The following is a 25,217-nucleotide window of genomic DNA, read 5'->3' on the forward strand; positions in this document are numbered from 1 at the left end:
CTTCCATAACAAACCCTAAAATGTGCAGGAAAAAAATGGAATAGGGAGTTGGTCAGAAGCTGGAAGAATTTTGAGGCTTTGAGGACACTGCTAGCAAGAGTCTGCTGGACTTTGAAGAGAATGCCAATGAAGATTTAAAAGTGAGGAAAATTAGAAAAATTGGAAACCAAAGGAAAGGGGACCTTTTGTTATCTAGTGTCAGAAAGTTTAACAACACTGTCCCTGTGGTGACATGGAAAGCAGAAAATGTGGATAACTTAGCTAAAGAGTCATGTTCAAGGCAAAGTGTTGAAGGTGCAGCTTGCTTTCTTGCTGCTCATGAAAAATGTGATGTGAGATAAATAAGTTAAATCAAAGAATATAAAACATAAATGAACCAGGATTTGCTAGTTTAAATAATTCTTAGCCTCTCCAGATGTCAAACAATGCTAAAATTAGAAATGGCTTCCAGGCAAAAATCAAATTCAGGGCATTGTCAGGAAAATAGGATATAAATACAGAGCTAAAATTATGGCTGTGAAATCTTTTGTTATGACCTCAGAAATATTTAAAGTACTGCCTCAGAAAACTATTCAGCCAGACATGGGGTTCCTGATCCACTTAAGGTGTTCCTCAGCAGTCTCAGAAGGTTGAGAAGAATTTATGTCAGAGATTTGTGGATATCACTTTTTTTCTCCTGGAATGAACTCCAATAGGATTCATCAGAGACCTACAAAATTGTTAAGAAGATATTATTGACCAAAAAATTACCAACTTGGCTTGAAAATAACGGAGGCAGCACAAAATAGAAAGAGTTCTTTGTAACCTCGAATTTCTTTAAGCAGAGAGCAGAAAGTGTTTCTTCAACTTCAAAAATGGGCAATCTTTTACAGAATAGACAAGATAACTTAGAAAGAGTACACAACAGCCCAAAAGGCAAAAGCAAAAGCTACAGAGAATTAATTCCAGGCCTTTAGTCCTAATTAAGGCACTGTATCCTATTATGGACCAGTGAATATGTGCATTTGGGAAGAATTAAAGGATAGATGAGTTTTCTCTTTAATTCATATAGCTTCAGATTGAAAACTACACTCAAAGAGTTGTACTTGAAGAATTATGTTTGAGATGTTTTATCTACACTTGGATCTGATTTAGGTAATGAGATTCTGGGTTTTGAGCTGATGCTATAAATGGGGTGAGTGAGACATTTGGGGGATTTGAGTGAGTACATTTTGCACATGGGAGCAATATGAATCATTGGAGAACAGAGGTCAGACTGTAGCAACCAGCCTCTAAGGTGGCTTCCAATGATCCTCACCTCCTAGTATCCCTTTGTAATCTCACCTCACACTGAATTATTGCTGCTCATGTGACCAATAGAATACTGTGGAAGTAACTGGTGTGTAACCAGTGTCCGGGTCATAAAGACGTTGTGGCCTCTGACTTACTCTGAAATTACTTGCTTTTGTGGGAAGCCAGTCACCATGTTGTGAGGACACTCAGGCAATTTGTGAGATGCTCACACAGGGAGGAATGGGGACCACCTGCCAACAACTAGCACCAACTTGCCAACCATGCGAGTGAGCTGCCTTGAAACTGGATTCTCAGTTCTAGTCAGACTTCAGATGAATGCAAGCCCCAAGACAGAACTTCCCAGCTAAGTTACTCCCTGATTCCTGACTCAAAGAAACTATAAGATAATAAATATTCCTATTTCAAGCCAATAAGTTTGGGGATGATTTGTTACACAGCATTAAATCCCTAATATTTAAACTTTATTAAAATATAATATAAAAACATTGACTAAATATGCTACAATAAATTATATTTCAAAAAATAAGTCAATACATTTTTATTTTTTATGTATTTTGTTTTCCTACTAAATATTGAAAATTATTTGCATCGCAGCATATTTCACTGTATTAATTTTATGCCTATAAAACCTAAAAATAGAAAATTTATTAAATATTTTAAATGATCATTTAAAAATATTATTTTGAAATTAAAATCTGAATGTGAGTTGTAGGTATTAAGTCATTAATTTTTAAGGAATATGAGTATTTGCATAGATATTCACTAAGTGAAGAAATCAATAAATGAAGAAGTGTAACATCAGATTTTTTAAATTTAATTCACATACAAAAAAGTGACAAGATGATAAAGTGGTCTAAAATGAGGCCTTTTAAAAATTAATAAATATTTATTGAATGTCTATTATAGCTTAGAATTTCTAAATATTGTGATAAACGCAAAAAGGCAAAATACGATGTTTTTTCCTTAAAGTAGTTTTTTTTTTTTAATCAGAAAGCAAAAAGCAAGTAAATACTAAAAAAATAATAGAGCTTAAGGTAGACTTTTGTGGTGTTGGATTAAGTCCTTTCAAAATTGGAAATGCTAGAGAAATAAAACTGAAGAAGAGTTCGTTAAGTGTTCATGAAAAAGATTTAGATAAATGTCACCTTATTTTTGTTGGACTTTGGAGTCTGGCGAGGGTGGAGATGAGAATATTCAGTCACCAGTTACTTGCCCAACTCCCAGAGTCAGGGGAATTGTGTGGATGGTAGGAAGGCCTTGCCTTCCAGTAAAGAGTCCTTGATGTTCCATTAGAGTAATCCCTTTGATGACTCATAATCTATGCACCAGTAGGGGTGATCCCTTTTAAGAAGTCAGAATAGTTCACCCATGGGAGCAGCATATTATTCCTCTGTGAAAAATAAACTTGCTTCTGCCCCTCCCCTGTTATTCACTGCTACACACGTGTCTCCAGGGAAGAATAAGGGTATACAAATAAATGATATTTAGTGTCCCAATGATCTGAGTGAGCCAAAACTCAGTCACTTATTCGTAAACTCCAATCTCACTATAATAATGTGATTTGCTACCTAGATTCATGATCTTTGCATTTCGCTACCTTTCACTTTCTTAAAAGTATTTACTTATATAATTTTTAATATTGAAAATATTAAAAAAAATCAAACTATGATACTTTCTGGGTAGGCAAGTAAATGGATATAAAAACATGGATAGTAAGAATCAGAATGATTTATATAGTACAGGTTCTAGAGTCAGACTGCCTGCCTATAAAGTCCTGTATACTCCTTATAAGCCATGTGACCTTGGAAAGTTAGTAAACTGTCTGCATTTTAATTTCTTCAGAGAGGGATTATTCTTTATGAGAATTAAATGACAATGATTGTAAAGGGTTTAGAATAATGACTATCACATACTATGCGCTCATTAAATAAGACAGTTATTTGTGTTTGTTGATGTTGATAGAAAAACATATTTCCTTATATTATTTAAGATTTTGTTTATCCCAGTTTTGCCTTATTATATCATTATCTCAATGTATAAAATCTCTTACTTGTCCTAGAGTCTAACCTTCTAGTCAGTCACTCTTTTGGAATTTTTGACTTTTACTGATAGTCACAATGACTTGTCATTATTCTTCACTGATCCCAACTATTCACTGTGCACGAGAGCATATCCTCTTTCTCTTAAAGACTTTACCCCCGAAATTCTTCTGTCTTCTACTATAACAATCTTTCCCTTTTTTTAATTTTGAAAAACCAACCAAAAAACAAAAATCCTTGATCTTCACATCCCTACTCTCTATCTACCGATTCATTTCTTTGCTCCTATCTAAGAAAATTGCTTAAAATATGTATAAATATATATATCTCACTATTTCCTCACCTCCCAGTTTCTCCTGAGGCTTTTATCCCCACCAAAGTCTCTAGTCAGTGGTTGATTCTCATTTCTTATCTTATTTAATCTCTTGGTAGCTTTGACATAATTGACTTCTTTCTCCTTCTTGAAACATTTTCTTCACTTGGCTTTTAGAACCTAATATTGTCCTGGTGTCCTTTCTTCTCCATTAGCTGTTTCATCTCTGCTCCTCTGCTGGTTGCTCCTGATCTCTCTTACTCTTCAGTGTTGGTGTGGTCCAGAGCTGGATCCTTGAAATCTTCTCTGGCTGTCTTTTCTTCTCTGATGATCTTGTGTAGTCTCATTGCTTTCAATACCATCTACATGCTGGCAACTCCCAGATTTACATTTCTAGCCCAGATGTCTATTTTGAACTTCAGACATCCAGCAGCCTACTTGACAAATCCTCTTGGATAAATCATACATATTGCAAACTTAAAATACCAAAACTGAACTCCCACTCTTCCTCCAAACCTGCTTTTCTTACAGTTTTCTCTGTTTCAATAAATAGAACTCTATCTTTCATGTTTTTGAGGCTCGATACTTTGGAATCATTTTTTTTTTCTTTCACTCATACCTCACATTCATGAAACAGCAAATCATATTAACTCCACCTGCAAAATCTATCTCCAAACCAACCACTTTGCATCACCACCTCAAAGCAAATCATATCTTTCCTCACCTGGATTATTGCAGTGGCTTCTGATTTAGCCTCATATTTCTGCCTTTGGCCACCTATTGTCTATTTTCAACCTAGAAGCTATAAAAACAGACTCTTCAAGACCCTATAATAGTTTCCCTTTCACTCAGAGTAGAAGTCAAATTCTTGCAGTAGTCTACAAGGTCCTAGGTAATTTTCACCTCTCCCTCCTACCACCTTGCCCCCAATCTCATCTCTTCCTCCTCTTTTCAGTCTTTACACTATTCCAGCCACTATAGCTTCCTTGCTAATTGTAACGCCTACTGGATACAATCCTGCCTCAGGGCAACTGCAGTTTGTTTCCTCTACCTAGAATAATCTAACTCCAAATAGATCCCTGTGGTTCATTCCTTCAATTCCTTTAGACTGGCTAAAACGTCTCCTCAGTGAGACCTTCTCTAATCACCCAAGTTAAAATTCAGTCCTCCCAACTCCTGTTCTAGTACTCCTTTATCCCCCTTTTCTTGGCTAATTTTTCTTCATAGCACTTACAATTTAATATACATGTTTTACTTGTTCTCTAACTTTCTCCTCCATCAATATGTAAGCCACATGAAGGCAAGATTTTTTTTCTTTTTGGTATATTTTGTCCACTGCTATATCCACAGCATCTATAATAGTCGCTAGCATATGTTTTTGTTTTAATTAATAAGTTGCTAAAAGTAGTTTATGATATCATGGAACTACCTGATTCTGCTGAAAACATAAAAATTTAGATTCCATTTTGATTATAATGTTCAGGTCGCTTAAACTGTCTAAAGTGAATTCAAGGGCTTTTATTTCATCTTGTTTTAGTTGGTTCCAATTATTTACTATAGTGTTTTAGTACAACTGACTTGCATAATTTATCAGTCTCAAGACAGTTAGATTGGTAAATGCAAAAATGATTACAACATTTTCCTGGAATCAGTTTGTCTCTCACAGCAGGATTATTCTGTTATTAACCTGGGGATAATTGCTGTCACTCTTAGCCACTTGGTTTTTATTTTAAAACATGCAGGGAAAAGAAGATATGTAACCAACACTGTACTTTGTGGTTTTAGGTCAATTAAAATATTATTTCCATGCTGAAAACTAACAACTGTAAAATGCGTGTCATTACCAGGTGTAGAATGAGTCAAATCTGCCCAGGCATCCCTTAAGGGTTTGAGTCATTTGCAGCGATGGCTGAATCCTTGATCACAGGGTATCTAGTGAACATCATTTTCGTTGCACAGAGACTCCAGAGAGGGAGAAAAGACAAGAAAGAAACTTTGCCTTCTTTCAGGACTATTAGATACCTTGTATCTATCATAAAAATAAAGGTCACAATTCATGGGAGAAAAAAGATTGAAACTTTTATGACTTGAGTCAACATGGCTGTCATATCCTCAATTGAATTTAAGGTTTATTTTAAATTTCTTTGAAAGTGTTCAGATGTTGTTCACTATTAGTAGATTCTATCCAGTGTTACAGTGAAGCAGACAGGAAAATACAAAATCCTAAATTATAATAGATCTTATATTTTGTTCAAGACACATAGTATAAGTGAGATAAGGGAATAGCTGGAGAATTTTAAAATTTGGTCCTTCAAGCAGTTTGACAGGATTAAAGATTTTTTTTTTTTATTACTGAATTGTAATAAAAGGAAAATAGTAAATGAAGGCAACATAAAGATAGAAGTTATTAACAAACTCCCCTCACACTATTATAAGATTTTCAGTTCCATCTCACCAGTAATGTCGATAAGGAAATATTGCTTATCTAATATTGCTAACAGTAACATCTAAGATTCTTTCTTCCCCTGAGGTAATGTATTCCATAATGTGCCATTTCATTACAGAGAATAAAATATATTCAGTTTAGAAATGATATATTTTGCAAATGGAAGGCAGTTTTCTTACAAGGAAGAACCTAGTACACTTAGTAAAATCAAAAAACACAAATAATAGAAATATCTTTTGTAGACATCAAAGAATTATAGTGTTGTAATGATAAGTTGAAAACGAAAGACAGAAGTTTACCTTTTTCAATTCTTGGAGAAATAGCTCTGTGCATGTACCCAGTTATATTATTATTGTTTTTCTGTGGGTAATGAATGAGAAATTGTTTGGTAAGCAATGGAAAAAATGATAATTTACATGTTATTTCTTAACTTTATGTTTCTAATTTCAGATCTCCTTCCCCTTCCAGAGGAAGTTAGCGATGCCATAGCTTTAATGTCTGTTTTAGCTGCAAAACTCAAATGTTCACTTTCTGTTAGAAAATCTAAAGCAGGTGGTATACAATTTCTCGTGATTTGGAATTCTTTAAAGGCAAGTAAATTTGAAGCTCAAGTGCTGGTAGGTTAAGCTGAAGTCATAATCCTATGACATTTTCCTGAATAAAAAGAAAACCTTTCTTTTGTAATGCAATTGTCTGTGCAGCTGTAGCTATCAATTGCATCACTGCCATAATCATTATAGCCTCACTTTCATTAACTTGATTTAAAAATCCCCCAAATCTTTGTTTTGATTCTGATTTGGATTTTCAATAGAAAGTAAAAGATGTCAAATGAAGAGGTAGCAGCTAAACCAGGAATTTAAGCCACTGCACTGCTGATCTCAGAAGGAATCTGGTCTGGAAGGAGGAGACCTGAGCTAAAAGAAAACTAGTTCATGTTCTTAAACTCTTAAGGGATATCTTTTGACTCAGAAGCCCTGCTTTTCCCTGTGTGTCCCAGCTGGGCAAATGTTATTCAAAAATAATCAACTTAACCCTGAGAATGAGAAGCCTATGTTATAAGGTTCTTCTATAATGGTTCTTACTAGAAAGTTTTTGTTTGTTTTTGTTTTTTGTACCATTATTCTTATTTATTAGTTAGTTTCCAGTGATATGGTACATTATGGTATAGTGATTTTAATGTTTTCTGTATATTGCTGGTGTAATGAGAGCAACACCGTTCTCTTAACCAAATGAGATGGGCAGTGTTATTGGCACAGTGCCAAGCCTGTGGGTGGAAGTGCTCAATTTTAGTGAACTAGATGTGGAATGAGTTTTGAACAATAGGATTATGTACACAATGGAAAATGTTTTTCTTGACCATGTCTTAGCTTGCTCGTGTGTCCCTGTCTAGAATTGTGGGACCCTAGTCAAAACTTACATGGAAACAGACCAGGCTCTTCAGGTCAGCATCGAGTGGAAATGAATCATTTATTAAATATTTTGCGAACAGATATAAAGAAACAAATTGGAATGAGTGACCAAAGACTCTATCATGCCAATCTCATCTCAAAACATTATTTTTTTATATTTTCCACTGACATAAAAACATCCCATGTGATGTTACTCTGTATTGTATATTAACAGCATACTAATAAATTCATGCAGATGATGAATGTTGCAGAAATGTTTTGATAGAACCTAAAAAAGAAAATGAATCTCTGTACTTTCTGTTGTCATTTGTCAGTAAAACGATAACGAAGGAATTTTTCTCTCTTTCTTTTAATTTTATTTTATCTTCAAGCTCACTCTGGGAATGTTCTCACAAACATTACTCAGTGGGTAAAGACATAAATCCTGTAAGGCCTTTATCAAAGGAGTATTATAATTACTTGCCAAAAGCAAGGAAGAAAAGATCTGAAATTTAGCTTTTCCCTACTAAAAGGCACACTTACAAATCTCTGGTCCAGAATGAGGCATCCACAGTTTCACCTGCATGTTCCTGAAGGAACCAATGTGATCCTTTGTGCCTCTGGAATTTGGCCAGATCTTTGTACTGTTTCCCAATGAACCACCCTCAACGTGGCTTTAAGGAAGTGACTCACAACTAAGTGAGCCTCTGGGAAATGGGAGAGGGGTCTGTTTGCAGGACTGAGTCACTGAGTGGCTTCTCGGCAATTCTGATTTTGGCAAAGATTCATCCTGAGAGGACATCCTCAGACTTTCTGTGAATGCCTCTTGAGACTCTGTTTCAGGCATTTCCAGGCTCTGGATTACGATGATTGTTGTCTGACTCTGTATCTATTGCCTGACTGTGGCTAAGAGCATGGTGATGTATCATCTGTCTCTCACAAGCTCAGGGAATAGTTGAAGGTAAGGATCTTATGCTGAAGCAACATGACAACTTTGTGCTTTTCTTTCGTCCTTATGACAGCTCATAAATTCCATATCCCTAAGAGAGACACTCAGTAGAATTGTGAAAAGTATTAAATTTAAATTTCAAAAAGAGACCTTCATGAACCCCTTTTTAATAGGGTGTCTAGAATAGACTGTAGAAATCCCATGCTTCATTCATCATATATACCATTATTTTCAGTTTAATCCAATTATTTGATAGCACCTGATTATACATAAGATGGTTCAGAAATTAAAAGGTGAAATATAGCACAAATTGCATTAGACAGCAGCAATACAAAGAGTTAACAAGGTCTACTGGGAGCATCATAAATCATCAATAGATCATGTTGAATAAAGAAATTTAATATTAGGGAAAGGAACAGAACATCAACTTTACGGCATATTTTCATACATATTCCTAAATTAATGTTATCTTTATATAATAATATCCCATTTATCTCTAGTTTGCTTGCCCAGCAACACTGCTATCTAGATCTTAGCCAAAGGAAGAAAAAAAGATAACTTAGCACAGCCCAAAATCCATGGATGAGAAAATCAGGCAATTAGTAATAACAAGGAAAAATACTGGCACACAGTAAAAACTTCATGAAAGGTAATCATCATCTTTTTATTATTTTTAGTGATTGCTTATAGTTTTGTTTTACATCCATTATCTCACTATTTACCATAACCGATAGAGTTGGTTTGGTTAACATGCCCATTAAGAATTTAAAGAAAACTAAGGCATGGAGAGATTTTGTAGCTTGTTCAAACTCATGCAGCCACTGATTCATGGAACTGGGATTTTTCTGATGCCAACTGGCTCCCGAGATTACATTTTAATCATTTTGTATTATTGCCTCCTTAGATACTCACTGATTGCCTGAATATATTATAGGCACAATTCTAACAAATTTAGCTACCTGGCTTTATAGATTACAGAAAATGTATGTATCTGTGTCAGAAATGGAAGGTAAGACAAGCTCCTTGACTTTATCAAGAGAATACTTAAAAACTGAGCAACTAATAACAAGTATTATTCTGTAGAAGTTTAATTGGGGTCATCTCAAATAGAGACAACAGCATAGTAATAGATTTTTTTAAATGATAATCTGGGGTCATCCTCTGAATGCTCTACTATGTTCAACAAATTATGCTTTAAATGGTTTAGAAAATAATTCATTCTAGAAATATTGATTCTCTAATTATTTTTTTTTAATGCAGTGAGAGAAATCTATGTGATAATTAGACGGGATAAACTTCAATAATCTAGACAATGTGCTTCTTCATGGAACATCCCATTCCTTGAAGTTGTTAGATAATCAGAGTGTTACTTATTCAAGAAATAGTCACACTTACCGATATGTTTCAAAGATCTTGGATCAGAAAATATCCTGTTCAGCTTACTTTCCTTAAAACTTAAACTAATGGTAGAAGAGTTTTTTTCTTGTCAGCAGATTCTTAACCCACGGTTATGTTAGGTAAGTCTCATTTGTTATGTCACCTAAGAAAAGTCTATCTAAACAAACTCTAGCAATACTCTAAACTATTGTATTTAAGAATAGACAGACAGTAATAGAATTCTACTTCCTGTATGTAAACATTGTCTAGACGAACATAAGCCCTACAATTGTAATGCTAGCTGCCTGAAACCTAAAACTGCAGTACAGTGTAATTCTTATTGCTGTTCATTTTTAAAAAACATCTTAGCTTTCCAATTAACCAGAAACACTCTAGAAATTAACACTCAAGTTTATGAAACTATTTCAAATCTTTTCTCTTACAAAAAACATATTTGAGCCTTTTCCCAGCTTCATGCATAGGCTGTAACACAATTAGGAAATTTAAAAAGTTAACTTTGTGCACGCCAAATCACTCAGTTGCATCAGAATCATCCTGTAGCCCATGTTGGTGCTTCGATTCTCCAGACTTTGGCAAGAAAGGCCTGTAGGAATCTTGTTTCTGAAATAATTATCAATATAACAGTGGATGCATAGGCACAAGAATGTTAATGTATCTGCTTTTTAAAAGACAAAACTCCACAGATTGGCTGGCTGGCTGGCTGGCTTTCTTTCTTTCTTTCTTTCTTTCTTTCTTTCTTTCTTTCTTTCTTTCTTTCTTTCTTTCTTTCTTTCTTTCTTTCTTTCTTTCTTTTTCTTTCTATCTATCTATCATCTATCTATAATCTATTTCCTATTAGGTTTCTTAAGTGGCATCTTAGTGTAAATAGTACCGAAGTATAATTTCATTACTATTGAAATATCCTTTGTAGTTTAGTAAAAATAGAGTAATCACTGCTAAAAATAGCCATATCTCCTCAATTTTATATTGTTTACCTCATATGTTATATATTTTATATATTTACTTTGAAGTTTATGTTCTATCCATTTTTACTATGGCTGGTCAAATGACACAAGTACTACAGAAATAATACTTTGCGACTCCTTCAGCTTCTCACTCAAAAGGAGAGCCCACCCCTCTCTGCAGCCCACCCTCTGAGTTCCCCAATGTCCTTCTAGTTTACTGGACATCTGCTCATAGGTGCTGAGACACAGTACAAGTTTCTAAGACTCTTACATCCAGTTCACCAATGTCCTGTCCTGAAGGGGCAAAAGAAGGGTTTTCTATCTTTTATATGCAGTTCTGTTATGTCTGCAGAGTTACGACAGGATAAATCTGACTGAGAATCCAATCAGATACTGTCTGTTCTCTGAAAGCATTAAGCGGCATCCAAAGACCAGATTGTTAAGCCTGGCTAAGCATGTCAACAACTCAAGGTGATGTTCTCCTTATAAGTAGAGCTTGTTTTGTTGTCAAAGGCCTTATGAAACCAAATTAAATCCATCAAGACCTTGTGAATTTGGTGGTGGTTAATTCCTGAGAGAAAATTTAATAACATGGATGAGAAAAGGGAGGTCACAAAAAGAGAATTGAGAACAGGATGTAACCAAAAGCTTAACTCTACCCCTGGAAAATCTGTGAGGGCAAGGAAACCAAATATGGAAAAAATATTCTCCAGCTGTTAAGAATATGTGATATAAAGAATAACCATAATAGGTCTGAATGCCCCTCCCAATTTCCTTCATTTCACTCTATTATTTACTAATTATAAAAAAAAAAGAAGAAAATGATTTAGTGTTACTTAATAAGATACACACAAGTGTAGAGCCAGTTTTATAAAGTGATAAAAAGAATCAAATGCATCATTTTTATGTTATGTACACAGAAAAGAGTACTTTTACTATTGGAAGAATTCACCTAGTATTCTAACAGAATTCCTCAGCTATGCAATCTATTAGTGAACTGTCCTCTTTAAAACCACTGTTAAAAGCACAGAATTACCAATGTGTGCTAACCCAAAAATGATGGTCAGTTTAAGTGTTTTAATAGTATTTATTTAAACCAATGTCAAACTACAGTGAAATATGATTACAAATTAATTCTAAATTTGTACAGCAAGTGAGGAATGTACTACGGAAAACAATTGTAATAATTCTGTACACTTGTAGAAAAGAAGCGGCAGCGTGAATATACTGAGTTGTTTCCTCATCACCATTATTTTGCCACTCCTGTGCTTTTTGTAAAAATGTATGGGAAGACACCAGTTTCAAATATTGTAGCCATTAGTGCAAATCCTAACCAATATATTGTATTGTGACTCTTGAATTACTGTTCACAAATCTTAGCAGTATGAAATTGAGTAATGCCTTTGTACATTTTTCTGATCTTGAGAGAAACACATTCTAAGGTAAAAAGTATGCAGAAGGCCATATTTTAATACAGTTCATTTTGCATTTGTTGATTTCTATAAATGTATACTGTGTTAAAAACTATAGAATTTCTATCTCAGCCAGATAATTAAGGTTCACATCATCAGTGATAAATCATGTTAATATAATGTATCCTTGAAATGATGTGATAAAAATGGCACTTTAACTTTCTGGTTTTCCTCCCCCAAAACCCATAACCCCAGTCAAATCTTGAGAAAAACGTTAGATATACCCCAATTGGGGACATTCTATAAAAGACCGAACCAGTAAAGGTCATTATAAACAAGGAAAGTTTGAGAAAGGATCTCAGTCAAAGGGAATCTAAAGAGAAGTGACAACTAAATGTAACATAACATACTGAATATGATACTGGAACAACAACCAAAGAAAAGGACATTAGGTAAAAACTAAGGAGATCTGAATAAAATATGGACATCAGTTTTAAAAAGAACAAACCGAACCCAAACTCCTATGGATTGCTTGATTATTGTGTTGGCTGTAACATAGAACAATGCCAAATTTTGCATGCAGATGGCAATGACTTGATAACAAATATGTGGTATTTTTTCTGAGACTAGTTTATTTGATAAATGCACCATTGCTATTATTAAACAACTTGACATGGCAAAATGTTTGCTTTATTTTCTTTTCTGCTTAATATTTTGCCTATTAAAATATATAGGCTTTCCCTATATATCCCTAATATTAGATAGTATTCCAAAAGATTATTTGAGAACAATTGTTTGGAACTTGGGACAAATTTCCCTGAGATACTTGTAAGCTATATAATAGGTGTCTGTCACTAATAGTTCTTTAAAAATTATGTATGATCATTAACGTTGGTAATTAATGCTGTATAGACTTAAACCTATGAATCTTATTTTAAAATACTGATACCTGGTCCCATATCCCAAGGTTTTATTGTCTTTTTAAAATTCATCCCGTAATCCTGATGTGAATCTTAGGTGATAGAAAAATCTTCTGGCTTATTACAGTCTGCGCATTTACAGTACTATTTTTGACATCAAGACATATCTTCCTCAACTGCTATCTTGACCACTGAATTGGGGTCTCCTACCTACTTTATTTGCATACCAAAAGCTCAGATCTGGACCCCTTGAATGAAAGCCTCTGGTAGTATTTCTTGAAATAAGAGTTTCAAGAGTTAGGATTTAAAGGGAAGGATGGGGAAGAGGACCACAAAGTAGGAAAAAAAGAAGCTGTGAGTGCTGGGGCTTTCTGCAAAGTGCATATCTCTCAAGACACTTGGACTCCCCAAATAATCAAGCTGCAAGCAAGATTCATAGACATGTCTAGTGCAAACCTTTCATTTTTCAGAAAATCGAATGTCTTGCTCAGGTTGGTCCTGAGCCAGCACCCTGATCATTTCCTTTATTACATTTCTAGAGACCTGTGAGGGGTGACTTGTAGTCTTCTCATTTTCTTCTTGCCACGCACTGCATTTTACTGTCTTTTTATTCTTTGGCCCACTGTGATCATGACCACATTCCCGAGCTTCCTATCCCTGAAGTTCATGCAGAATCATTCAGAAAAAGGGGGGGGCATAAAAATGGGGATACACAGCAAAGTGTGAGTCCAGAAACAAAAATTGACCCCTTGTGTTCATTTGAGTCCTGCCTCATCCTTCTGTTCCCAGTTTAATTTTCTAACTGATCCCTTCGAGTTAAGATTACAAATAGACTATCTTTAAGGTTTAATTAAGATTAAACTTTCCCTTACTTCTTTCAGTATTTGAACCCCCATATAAAAAAAGTGGCCTACGAAAAGGCAACGATTTCTTAGTCTTTGTGTAGAAAAGAGATTTTTATATTTCAAGGGAAAACTTGGGCTGTCTTTGTCCATCTCGTCTTTAAAAATGTAGTCTATGGCAAACATTGTCCTCATGGAAGTTGAAAGAGAGCTCTACTGTAATGGATATTTTCTCTGTGGCATGATGCAATGGATGAGGAAGAGGGATGCTTCCCACAGGCCTGAGGGGCTGGAGCAGTGAAGGCAGAAGGAGGGGTCATTTTCACCTCTTTTTTCCCCTTCGACCTCACTCCCCTGGCCCTGGGAAGCTACATCGTGCCAGTCGGGACCACCCTGGTCTACAATCATAAGCAAAAGACTCAGGTTGAGATGCTGAGATGTAGGGGAGGGAAAAGGAGTAAACTACTTCTCACTGAAATGAGAAAGAACTTCTTCAGATTACTAGCCTCTGATGTCTATCCATTTACATGAAGGAAGTATCTACTCTGGCATAAATATGGTTGGGTACTGCATACTTTTTTGTTTGAATGCATATATGCAAGGATCTATATTCTCTGAAGTAAAAATAATGATTGCTGAATAACTTAATAAATGAACTTTCTGTCATGGCCCAGTGATTCTGTTAAAGTAACAAATACTAGTAGGCAAAACAATCTTTGATTCCCTTCCTGACAGTTTTATTTTCATGGTAATATATATTTAGTTAGGCCTTATTTCAGAAAAAATAAAATACATCTCTGTGTGGAAACTATTTAAAAACTGAATAACTGAAAAGACATATTGAATAATACATTTCAAGATAACAGTGAGTAGCATATGCTCACTCATCTTTCACAAATGCTGATTTGATGTTTAAATTTTTAAAAAAATTCTCTTGTGAGGATCAATGTACTTTTGGAGGGGGGAGCAGCACAGAATTGTGAGCCTTTTTAAAAATTAAATTTATTGGTGTCACATTGGTTAATAAGACTATAAGTTTCAAGTGTACAGTTCTATAATACATCATCTATATATTGCAATGTGTGCTCACCACCCAAAGTCTAGTCTCCCTCTGTTATAATCTATTTGTCCCCCTTTACCTTCTTCATCCTTCTTCCATTCCCCTTCTCCTCTGACAATTTTCATACTGTTGTCTCTGTCTATAAGTTCATTTTTTTTTATTCATTTGTTGCTTTCTTTATGATATCCCACACATGAGAGTAAAATTATATGATTCTTGTCCTTTTCTATCTGACTTATTTAGCTTAGCTAGGTACTCTCAAGATCCACCATGTTGTCGCAAATGGCAGTATTTCATCCTGTCTTGTGGCTGAGTGGTATTCCATTGTATATGTGTACCATGTACTTTTATTTGGGGTTCTTTTATTTAACTGGAGCACACACATGCAAATGCCACAACATAGGCAAGAAGGTATTAGTGCTTATTTACAGCAGTCACATTCTTGACTGAAGTGTGTAATAAAATAGCTTATTTTTAAATATATTTTATAACTTTTACATTTCTCTTTGTTTTTCAAATATTAGAATATAACGAAAACTGCAAAGAATTAGATACTATAGAATTAGATAGTAAAAAGTATTATAGACCACAAGTCAAAAGCACTAGACCCTTCTGCCTGAGTCTCTATGACTCTAAGTCACTTACCATCCATGAACTTAGTTCTTTTATTTTTAAAAATGTAAATGTTGGATTAAATGAGCTTCCAATAGTGTTGATCCAGAATGTGAACTATATTAGTATCTTAGTACTTCAAGATAAAAGCACCTATAAAGTTTTGCGATCTCTACTTCTTGTTTAAAAGGAAATTGAATTTTTTTTGAATAAATGTGAATATGCTTCAATTTGAAACATGTCCAACATATCTCCTTGTTTTAATTACTAAAACCAATCACTTATTAGCAACTGGTATACTCAGTTGCAAAATAGAAGTAAAAATTTTTGTTATCCTAACTTCATAGAGAATCAGGGAGGATAAATTAAATGAGAGAAATTTTAAGTCTTTGAAAGAAAGGTGATTTCTAAATGCAGAATATTTGCATTACTATCATTCTTATTATGCAGCAGATATGAGAAATGCAATTTTTCTGTGTATTTCCGTTGGCTATATCTCCTCAAGGGAATGGATTTGAAAAAATAGGTAGAACTATTTCATGACTAGACTACTCAAAAAAAGTCTGTGTTTCTGAAAACCACAATTTTGAAAATAGAGCGTGCAAACTGATGTTATCTCAAATTCCCTGAAGAAGAGATTATATTTTCTGAAGAAAATTGACATAATAAAATATTTTATATTCATTAAGTTACTTTCAAACTTTTTTATTTCTTTGAGTTTTTACCTCTACTGCTAAAAGAATAGTGACTATACTAGTGACTTTAGCTACATGCTTTGCAAATTAATTAGAAATCATCTCTTTTTGTTTAGATTTTTAGAAATAGGTTTACTTATGTTTAAAGAGATTGTTTTAGACCTTATAGCAATAGGGATTTTTGTAAAAGCATGATTCTTTCAACAGGAAATAATTCCTATATAAACCTTAAATTATAAAACTCTATTTTCCAATGAAGTCGAAAGATCTGCTTTAAAGTTTAATTATCAATGAGACTTTTTAAAAAACAATTAAATAAATAACAGATGATTGATGACTTGATTTGAGATTTAAGAAGGACTGTACATTTTTATCTTAGTGACTAAGTTTATTTACATTTGAGAATCGAGGTAATAGGACATGTACTTACTATTTTCATATACACAAAGTTAAAGTAGCACACTGAGGCAATGGTCCCTGTAGCTTAAATGCGAATCACATCTGTGCTAAATACGCAAATCTGTATTATTGGTCCAATTCCCAATTTTACTTTCTATATAATTACTTTTCTGGATGAATTTTTATTTACTTTACCAGACCTACGAATTACTCAGTGCATCAAGCTTTATTAAATCAGAAACTATTATTACATAAAATTCTGTGTACCAAATTGTTTATTCAGTAGATGGTCAGCATTATGTCTCGCATGTATCATAGACCAAGTATATATATTTTGTGTTTAAGGCTCATTTTCTAAAAGTTCTTACCTACTTTTTAACTATTACTGTAGATGTTTATAGATTGCAGTGTTCTTTCAAATAAAAAGTGAAAGATTTCTTATACAAACATTTAAGTAAACTAGGATTCTGACTTAAACTATCTACAAAATTTATTCTATTTAGTGTATGTTTGTCGATACTTTTACAAAGGTCTAAACGTTGAAGAAATCAGGACTTGAGTACAAAGTCATTGAAAAGAGCCAGGACCACAAGTCATGAGCTTTTGTCTGTATGCTGTAACACATTCTTGTATTGTTTTTAAGTCCAGAGTAGGCATTAATTGTCTGCTTGAATCTCATCTTATTTATTATAGCTATGGAATAAGAAACTTAGTCATAGGTGAGAGTCCATGTGTGTTTACTGAAACAATTTATTTTTGTAAATTTCCCCAAGAGCTGATAAAACTGAACTCAGCAAGTCATAAAAATACACCTCAGAGCCGATGAGCACAGGCAAAGCCATGGTAACTGACTTGCATGTGGATTAGGAGATGCTAATAATTTATTTGGTTTTCCTTAGTGTGGGCTTCTAAAACTAATTTGGATTGTAGATGAGCTGGGCTAAAGCAAATAGGACCACATTAGCCTTTTATTCCACTGGCTCTTAATTAGTAGCTTTTGTAACCTACCTGGAACTACTGTTATGATCCTCTGGGTCCTTAACCCTTACTTTAAAAATGCACATAATATTGTCCGCTTTGTAAAATAGGGCTGAGTGACTTCTGCTATTATAATTTCAGAGTGAAGATAAATTTTAAGCTTCATACTTTATACTGGGTTGAATCATTGTATTTGATTTTTACTATATAGGCAGAGATGTTCACTTCTTAATTTTAATGGTCAGTCATAAGGTTTAGAACCCAATTCTGTTATTTAGAAATGATGACAGAATTGATTCATGGATGCATGGTAACAATAGGAAAACAATTGTGGGAAATAATAAAGGAAACTGGTAACGTTGGAAGAGATAGGAAAACGAAAACTAATGCTATTGACTATTTCCTAAAAAGCGAATATGATATTGTTCAGATATGTAGTTTTAGAGAAAGGTTGAGATTATTCCAGTACTGTTTTTCTGTTACTAGACTATGTATATATGGCTTGGTCTCATCACCTTACACCTGCAGTTTTACATTGCTTTTGGAATCTCCTTTGGCGTACAGGCAGAAATAAAAAAGAGGAGGCTAATATCTAGACAAGTTTGTTCCTTTTCAGCAGTTCTTAAAAGAAAAGTTCAGTAATTCACTATTTAAAGAGTACCTTGTATAGATTAGCAATTGTCTCTGGATTCTAATCAACATAGCCCCAAGAAAATCTTATTGTCAGGCATGTTTGAGAAACAATATGTTGTCTGTGTTTCCTTTACCTGACAGACTTATTCTCTTGTTGTATAGTTTCTTTTGTATTGTTACCTATTTTAGGATTTGTTTGTCCCTGATGTTATACACAGAAAGGATATGTCAATATTTATACTTTTCTGAGAAGAGGATCCATAGCTTTCATCTCATGCTAAATAGACAAACAAACAGGCTTTTTAAAGAATCAGTATCTTAAACTAAATTAAGGACTGTTAGAAACTATATTTTATGTTCCCTGATAGATTTTAAGTAACCAAAATCAAGAACTGTGTCTTCCTGAAGTATTTTTTTAGACTTGGCAATGGACCCTTTCATAAACACTGTTGCACAGACAGATTTTAGAATTGCATGAAACTGGGCCGAATTCCCTGGACCTGGTACCTAGCAGTAGTAAGTTTGGAACTTGGGTTCTACATTTATCTCCTTTAGCCAAAGAAGTTTTCTTAATAAGGCAATGGCCACTAACTTAACCAATTTATTTAGTCTCCTTTCCCACTCAAGCTTTTTATCAACTCTAAAGAAAGTAGAACATAATTGATGAATTGAAATTATCTACAAATAATTCCTGAGTTAAAAGAAAGAATGAAAATTTCCCTCCAAGTTCTGAGCAAAAGTGGTTAGATACCTGAAGAAGCTAAATCATCCACAGTTTAGCTTTTTTACAAAGGTCCCTTCATTTTATGTCTATGTTTTAAAAAGTTATTAATTCAAAAAGTATATATGTATAGAGATTTTGTGATGATGATATGACTATTGTTCCTAAAGAGTAATTTAAATGAGAAAAATATATAAATATAAAATATTGACCTTTTGTTGTTGTTGTTGTTGGAAAAAGAACTGGTTTGGCAGTATTCCTATATTATTTGACTTCCCCAAGAATCAGGACCTGAAACAAATAGGAACACAATGGAAGATGAAGAGCACAATTGTCTCAAAACCCCTTCGAATTGTATCTAACTGATCACTAGAAAAAATCACCTGACTCTATAGAATTTTAAAAATTTACATAGTAAAAAAAAATATCACATAGTAATACTAACAAAGTAATTAGCAAAGATTAGCAAAGTATGAATATAATGTCACCAATCTCTCTTCATTAAAATACATGAAATATTTAACTAATTGGTGCTTCTAATGTATGGGGCAGTATATATTTAAGTGAATTTTAATGGCTACATAGAAAATGTTTATTTAACATGAGATTTAATATGACTTCTCATTAGTTAAAATACCATCAGTAATCAGATAGTGAATATAAACAAAAAAAGTAGAGAGGATTTGCTGTAAAAATGGGAATACGAAGTAACTGCCTTATATCTTTTGCATTGTATATCTGTCTTTTAGCAATGTTGCTGTTTGTTTGTTTGTTTGTTTGTTTGTTTAAAGCTGTGTTAGCCATTGTAGAACTATTGTTCATTCCTATGAGTCTAGAACCAGACAAGTTATAAGAGCCCCAACACTCTTGGCCTGGATGCACCACCCCTTAGACTAACTGGGCAGCTGCTGTTTTCCCTGGACCATTTTAATCCATCTCGAAATTCTTCTCTGGTTTTTGGAACTTCCTGAGGCTTTCAGAGGGGTTAGAATTATGGTTCTCAACCCTTACTGGGAATTATAATCAACTGGGGAGCTTTAAAAAAATACAGGCATCTGGGTAGCACTTCCAGAGATTTCTGATTCACTATGTCTGTGGGGGGCCCCAAATTAAGTGGTTTCTAAAAGATGCTCAGGTCATTCTGATATGCAACAAAAATCTGAATATCATTTGATTAATATTTCCGGCCTAATTTCAAAGAGCCCAAATATAATAATTTTGGGGTATCCTCAAAAGCTATAAGTAATAATATTATACTTTAAATATAGAAAATAGTATGAAAGTAGTCTGAAAGAGCTTACCTTCTTCATATCTGAGATTCTAAATCCAGCAAATACATAGGATGTTATTCAAAAACAATCTCATTAAGAATTTGATTATCTAGACTGCCAAGAAATACTTGACCACATCCAAACTGTCAGGAGTTCTAATCCCAAGAGATGTCCTTTTTAAGCACCTATTGGAGTGAATGCTGCCACTGGCCCTTTAAATTGGATGGAGTTTTAATTTTCCAAAAGTAGTGATGCAGTTGGAATGCTAGAAATGCCCATTTGCTGCCTATTTTCCATTCTCGTAAACCATCTCTTGAATTACTATGTTGATCTCTTGATTGTGCAGTTAACAAGAGAAGTCTACAAATACCATTAGGATTGACCAGTAGCCTTGTTTATAGAGGTTTATTAGAGGGAGTTGATTTCATATAATTAACTAGTAATGAAAAACAGTGTTGTTTTTACCCTCACATGAGTCTGACTTGTGACTGACTTGTTAAAAACTAGAACTATGGCTGTAAAGTGGAGAATATTGAAAGCTCACCTAGAAAGCTGTTTCACATTTCTCCCAAGTTTGAGGTCTAAATTTGTGTTCGATTACAAAAGAATAGATAAAATGTTATACCACTTACTGCTGTGGATGATTCTATCCAAAAATTGACATAAATAAGCTGTGTTAGTATCATCATCTCAAGTGTGTTCATCATGTCTATCTATAGCATAATACTGAATCAGGTACTGCCTGGCTGAAGGTCATGGGTTACACATAGCTATTCAAATACTTTATTTTTGAGACAGCTGAATTACTCCCTGACCTGACTTTAGTAAGTGGGAGGATCATCTTCATCTTTATGCCTTCCTGCCCTTTCTAAAAATAGTAGGGCCTTTAACAAGGAGATATTTTAAGTAGCTCATATTCACTTGTCTCATCAAGAGAAGCTTATTTTGGCCACTTGCATGTGTCAGATTTGCATGTGCGCATAGTTAGACTTTTGGAGCATAGTCCATGCTTTTCCGCACCACTCATATAAGAAACTTGCAAATATAAAGACACTGGGATTACTAGCTGAGAGTCAGTGTGTAAACGTAAATGAAGAGAAGACGCTTTTTAGGAATGTAAATATGCTTCCGAAATCATCCATTTCTGACACTTGCACATCAGTCCTCAGCTTTTCGGATCTGTTTTTATAAAACCTGGCCTTTATTTCACTCCAGAGACCTCAAAGATTTTGCTGCTTTTAACAAATATTTATAGGAGCCACTGCCAGCCTGTGGATAAGGGAAACTAATGAGAAACTGCCATCCAAAATCTGAACAGCAAAAACAAAACCAAGCAAAACAAAAAAATCCAAAACAAAACCAAGAAAGAACTCAAACAATCCACGTTCACAAGAAGACGCGTAGAAAAATACCAAGATGTAACTTTGATTTGATAACTGGATTTATCAGTCACATGACTGGCAGGCAGTGGGTACTTTGTATTTTTCTCTTTTGAAAAACAAGTGCGAATCTATGTTATTCTGCACTACTGGGACCAAAAAGAAATTATGAGTGTGAGAAAACACAGACTCTAAAAGCAAGATGGAATTTAAGCAGGTAAACCCTGTTCCACAGTCATGTCATTCCGCTACAGTTGTACGTGGTACTCGTGTTTGCACCTCTAAGAAATTTCCATTTTTTCGCATCAAAAAATCCAGATATGAAGCTGAAGCTGCTTTCTTCGCCAACCTGAAGCTGTCTGATTTCAACATCATTGACACCCTCGGAGTTGGAGGTTTCGGACGAGTAGAACTGGTAGGTGATTGTTAATGCTTTTGAAAGCCTCTGTCTTCCTTCCTTGTTTTCTCCCTATAATAAGATTTCTCTCTTCTCTCTCATCTTTAATTACTATTGCTTCTAAATTCGTGCCAAATAATTTCCTATCAGCACATTAGAGTTTGCATGGTTAAAGTGGACTATGTTATGTACTCTATAAACTAAAAATAAATACCAATTTACTTCTTAGAAAACTTATATTAAAGAAAAGGTAAACACATTTACTTAATGAAGAGTCATAAAGCACTTTTTACTCAACCGATTTTCTATGATCTTTATTTACTTCCATAGTTCTGAGCAGTGTTCAATAACTTAATGATGCACCATATCTACAATACAATCATTAAAATGTAAACATAAATATATATAAAAGGAAAGATATGTATACACACACATATATATTATATATACATATACACATATAATATATATATTATAAATGGTGTTATAGTAGTAATTCTATGATTCTGGAATTGAACACATTGCACGAATGTGGTATAAAGCAAATGAAAGCATGTTTTATTGTGACTTTGAAATAGAAATTTAAAAATTGACATATTGGGACAAAATTTTGAAAATATATCCTGATGACTGAGTTGCTGCATTCCAACATTTTGTGGATATAACTCTGTTTGAGAGCACAGATTAGCTTCTATCCCTCTGCTGAAAATGGAGGAGTCCCTGATATCAGACACCAGTACAGTATGTTAGGAACTCCCCAAGACTGTATACAGTGAAGTAAACAGTTACCGTTGCCATCAGGGGACCAGAGAAACCCCCTTCCATAAAAGTAGTTTGATCCAGTGCTATTTTTGATATTTGCCCATTTGGGCTACAACTGGGATTTCTGACTTTAATAGGCAGAAAGATGTTATTTACTCAAATATTAGATAGGTTTAAGAGCTATAATGTGTTTCACTAAATTTGCATTATATGTCCCTTAACACTGGTTGGAGATACTTTAATAATACTACTTTTGACTTCTAACTTTATAGAATGCCTCTGTGGATCCAAGCATTTTTAGTTATAGGATTAAAAATCAAGTAAAGGCCTAGAAAAACCTCTTGCTTTACTGAATCCTGCCAATTAACGTAGTCTTCAATTTACTTTGCAAGAGCTTTAATCTTACGATGAAATATAACCATTCATAGAGCTAGCAAAGATTTATTAACAGTGTTGTACATGAACAGCTTAGCATTGGGGTGTGTTAAAAAAGGACATAGGGTAGAGCTCCTTGACATGAGGGTTTATTGTCTGGTGCATTTACATAGTTATATGTATCTAAAATCCTCTCTGAATGAAACAGTAGAAAGGACACAATTCTCTAGATTGATTTTGTGACTGTTTTAATTTCTTAAATATTTTTTAAGCAATAAAATCACTGATTTATTTAACCAAAAAAATCAACATTACAACTTTGTGGACTTCTAAAGTTCTGAGAACTTCAAGTTGTGCACCTTTAAGTTACTAGTGAGATATTTCATGAAATACAATATTGGAATTTACTTAGGATTTTTGAAATGTTGAAAATTGCTCACAGTCATTGAGACGACTTCAAGATGAATAATTAAATGCTAAGCTGATGGTAGAAAATTCCCTCAAAAATGTGTGAGGAGGCACAAGCAACTAATGACAAAATTAGGGAAGGTTCAGTATGGGCATTGAAAGGTAATACAGTTTAAAACAGAGAGTGTGTGTGTGTGTGTGTGTGCGCGCGTGTGTGTGCATGCATGTTTGTGTCTGAATATCTACATATTTATGCATAATCTCCATCCCTGGAGAGGTAGTCAAAGGTAATTCAGGCTAATTTTCTTCTCATGGACATTATATTTTACTCTTTTATGTAAATATTTATAGACTAATGGAAACTATAATCTCAGGAATTAATTTAGGATGGAGCTATAGCCCAGTTTGCAAAAACTTGAGATACATGGATGAATGATAAATCCATAATGAGTTATTAGATACAATCAGTACATTAGGAGAAGAGGCACGTGTTCTTAACCTCTGAAGTGATGTTATTTTGTGTAATCTTGCATTTCTCGAAACTCACTGTGGTATATTCAGAATACCCAGATTGTCTTCATTTATTCAACATAGACTAGCCAGTTAACTGATTACTATTACCCTTGAATCCAATGGTCCCCATTCTTACCACTTACTAACTGCCTGATAATATTAATTACTGAGTGTGTTCCTTAATTACTGTGATTGTTCATTTTTTATGTGAATTCAGTGATGCCACAATTGGGAATTTGGCCTCAACACTTACACAGTAATTACACATGTTATTGGCATAGCATATAGTGAATCGCAATGCAGATGGTGGGGACTACACAGAAAGCAGTAGCGTGTACCTTTAGAGCAATACTCACACTATTCATAGTTAGGAGGAGTATCTAGGCAGAGGTCAGTTCTGTTGTGATTACAGAATTTTTCTCTGCACTCTCCTCTGAGAATGACACATGCAAGATAATTTTATCATTATTATAGAGTGCTATTTTTAAGCAATAACAACCTTCACATGGACTCATTTTACATATGTATACACAGTACTAAGCACGTTAATACCAAGAATGTAAAACTGATACCTGGAACCTAAAATCCTTAGTTCAGCAGTAATGTTGATCAGGTAAATGATATTGTAAAAAAAGTACCACAGGTTACACTTTAGTTTTATAGTTTTAAATTTTAAAAAATTTCCCAGGTATAGATTATAAGATTATAAACTCTTGAATTGCATATGAAGAATTTGAATTTTTGAACCCCATTTTCTGTTAGAACTAAGTTAGTGTAGTTTTATCATTGTTTGACATAAATACATTCATGTTATTTTGTATAATGGTATAGCCTTCAAAGACTGCTTAGCATTTCTTAATTTTTATCGTTTATGTCAGTTTAGATGAATTTAGATGCAGGAGTATTGCAGGAGTATTTTTTCATGCAGGAGTATTGCTACATAGTTTATTGCCAACTTTTAGAGAACGTAATTTTGGAACAAGTATATTTTTTCAATGATGAGACCAGAAGCTTAAAGTAAAGGTATTATATGAAAGGGAACTTTGCTCTTAAGCTATTCAGTCTATTTC

General features: G+C 34.0%; 1 protein-coding gene across 3 annotated transcripts in view; it reads left to right on the forward strand.

Moving 5' to 3' along the window:
* PRKG1 (protein kinase cGMP-dependent 1) overlaps positions 1-25,217 on the forward strand; it is a 1,114,039-nt gene that overhangs the window by 1,045,776 nt on the left and 43,046 nt on the right. For all 3 annotated transcript variants that reach the window (XM_039871820.1, XM_039871819.1, XM_039871821.1), the window contains one exon: positions 22,011-22,107. In XM_039871820.1, the coding sequence (XP_039727754.1) occupies positions 22,011-22,107 (97 nt within the window). The remainder of the gene's footprint in view (positions 1-22,010; positions 22,108-25,217) is intronic.

The sequence above is a fragment of the Pteropus medius genome, unplaced genomic scaffold, assembly GCF_902729225.1.
Source record: "Pteropus medius unplaced genomic scaffold, Ma_sr-lr_union100, whole genome shotgun sequence".
NCBI classification, from domain to species: Eukaryota; Metazoa; Chordata; class Mammalia; order Chiroptera; family Pteropodidae; genus Pteropus; species Pteropus medius.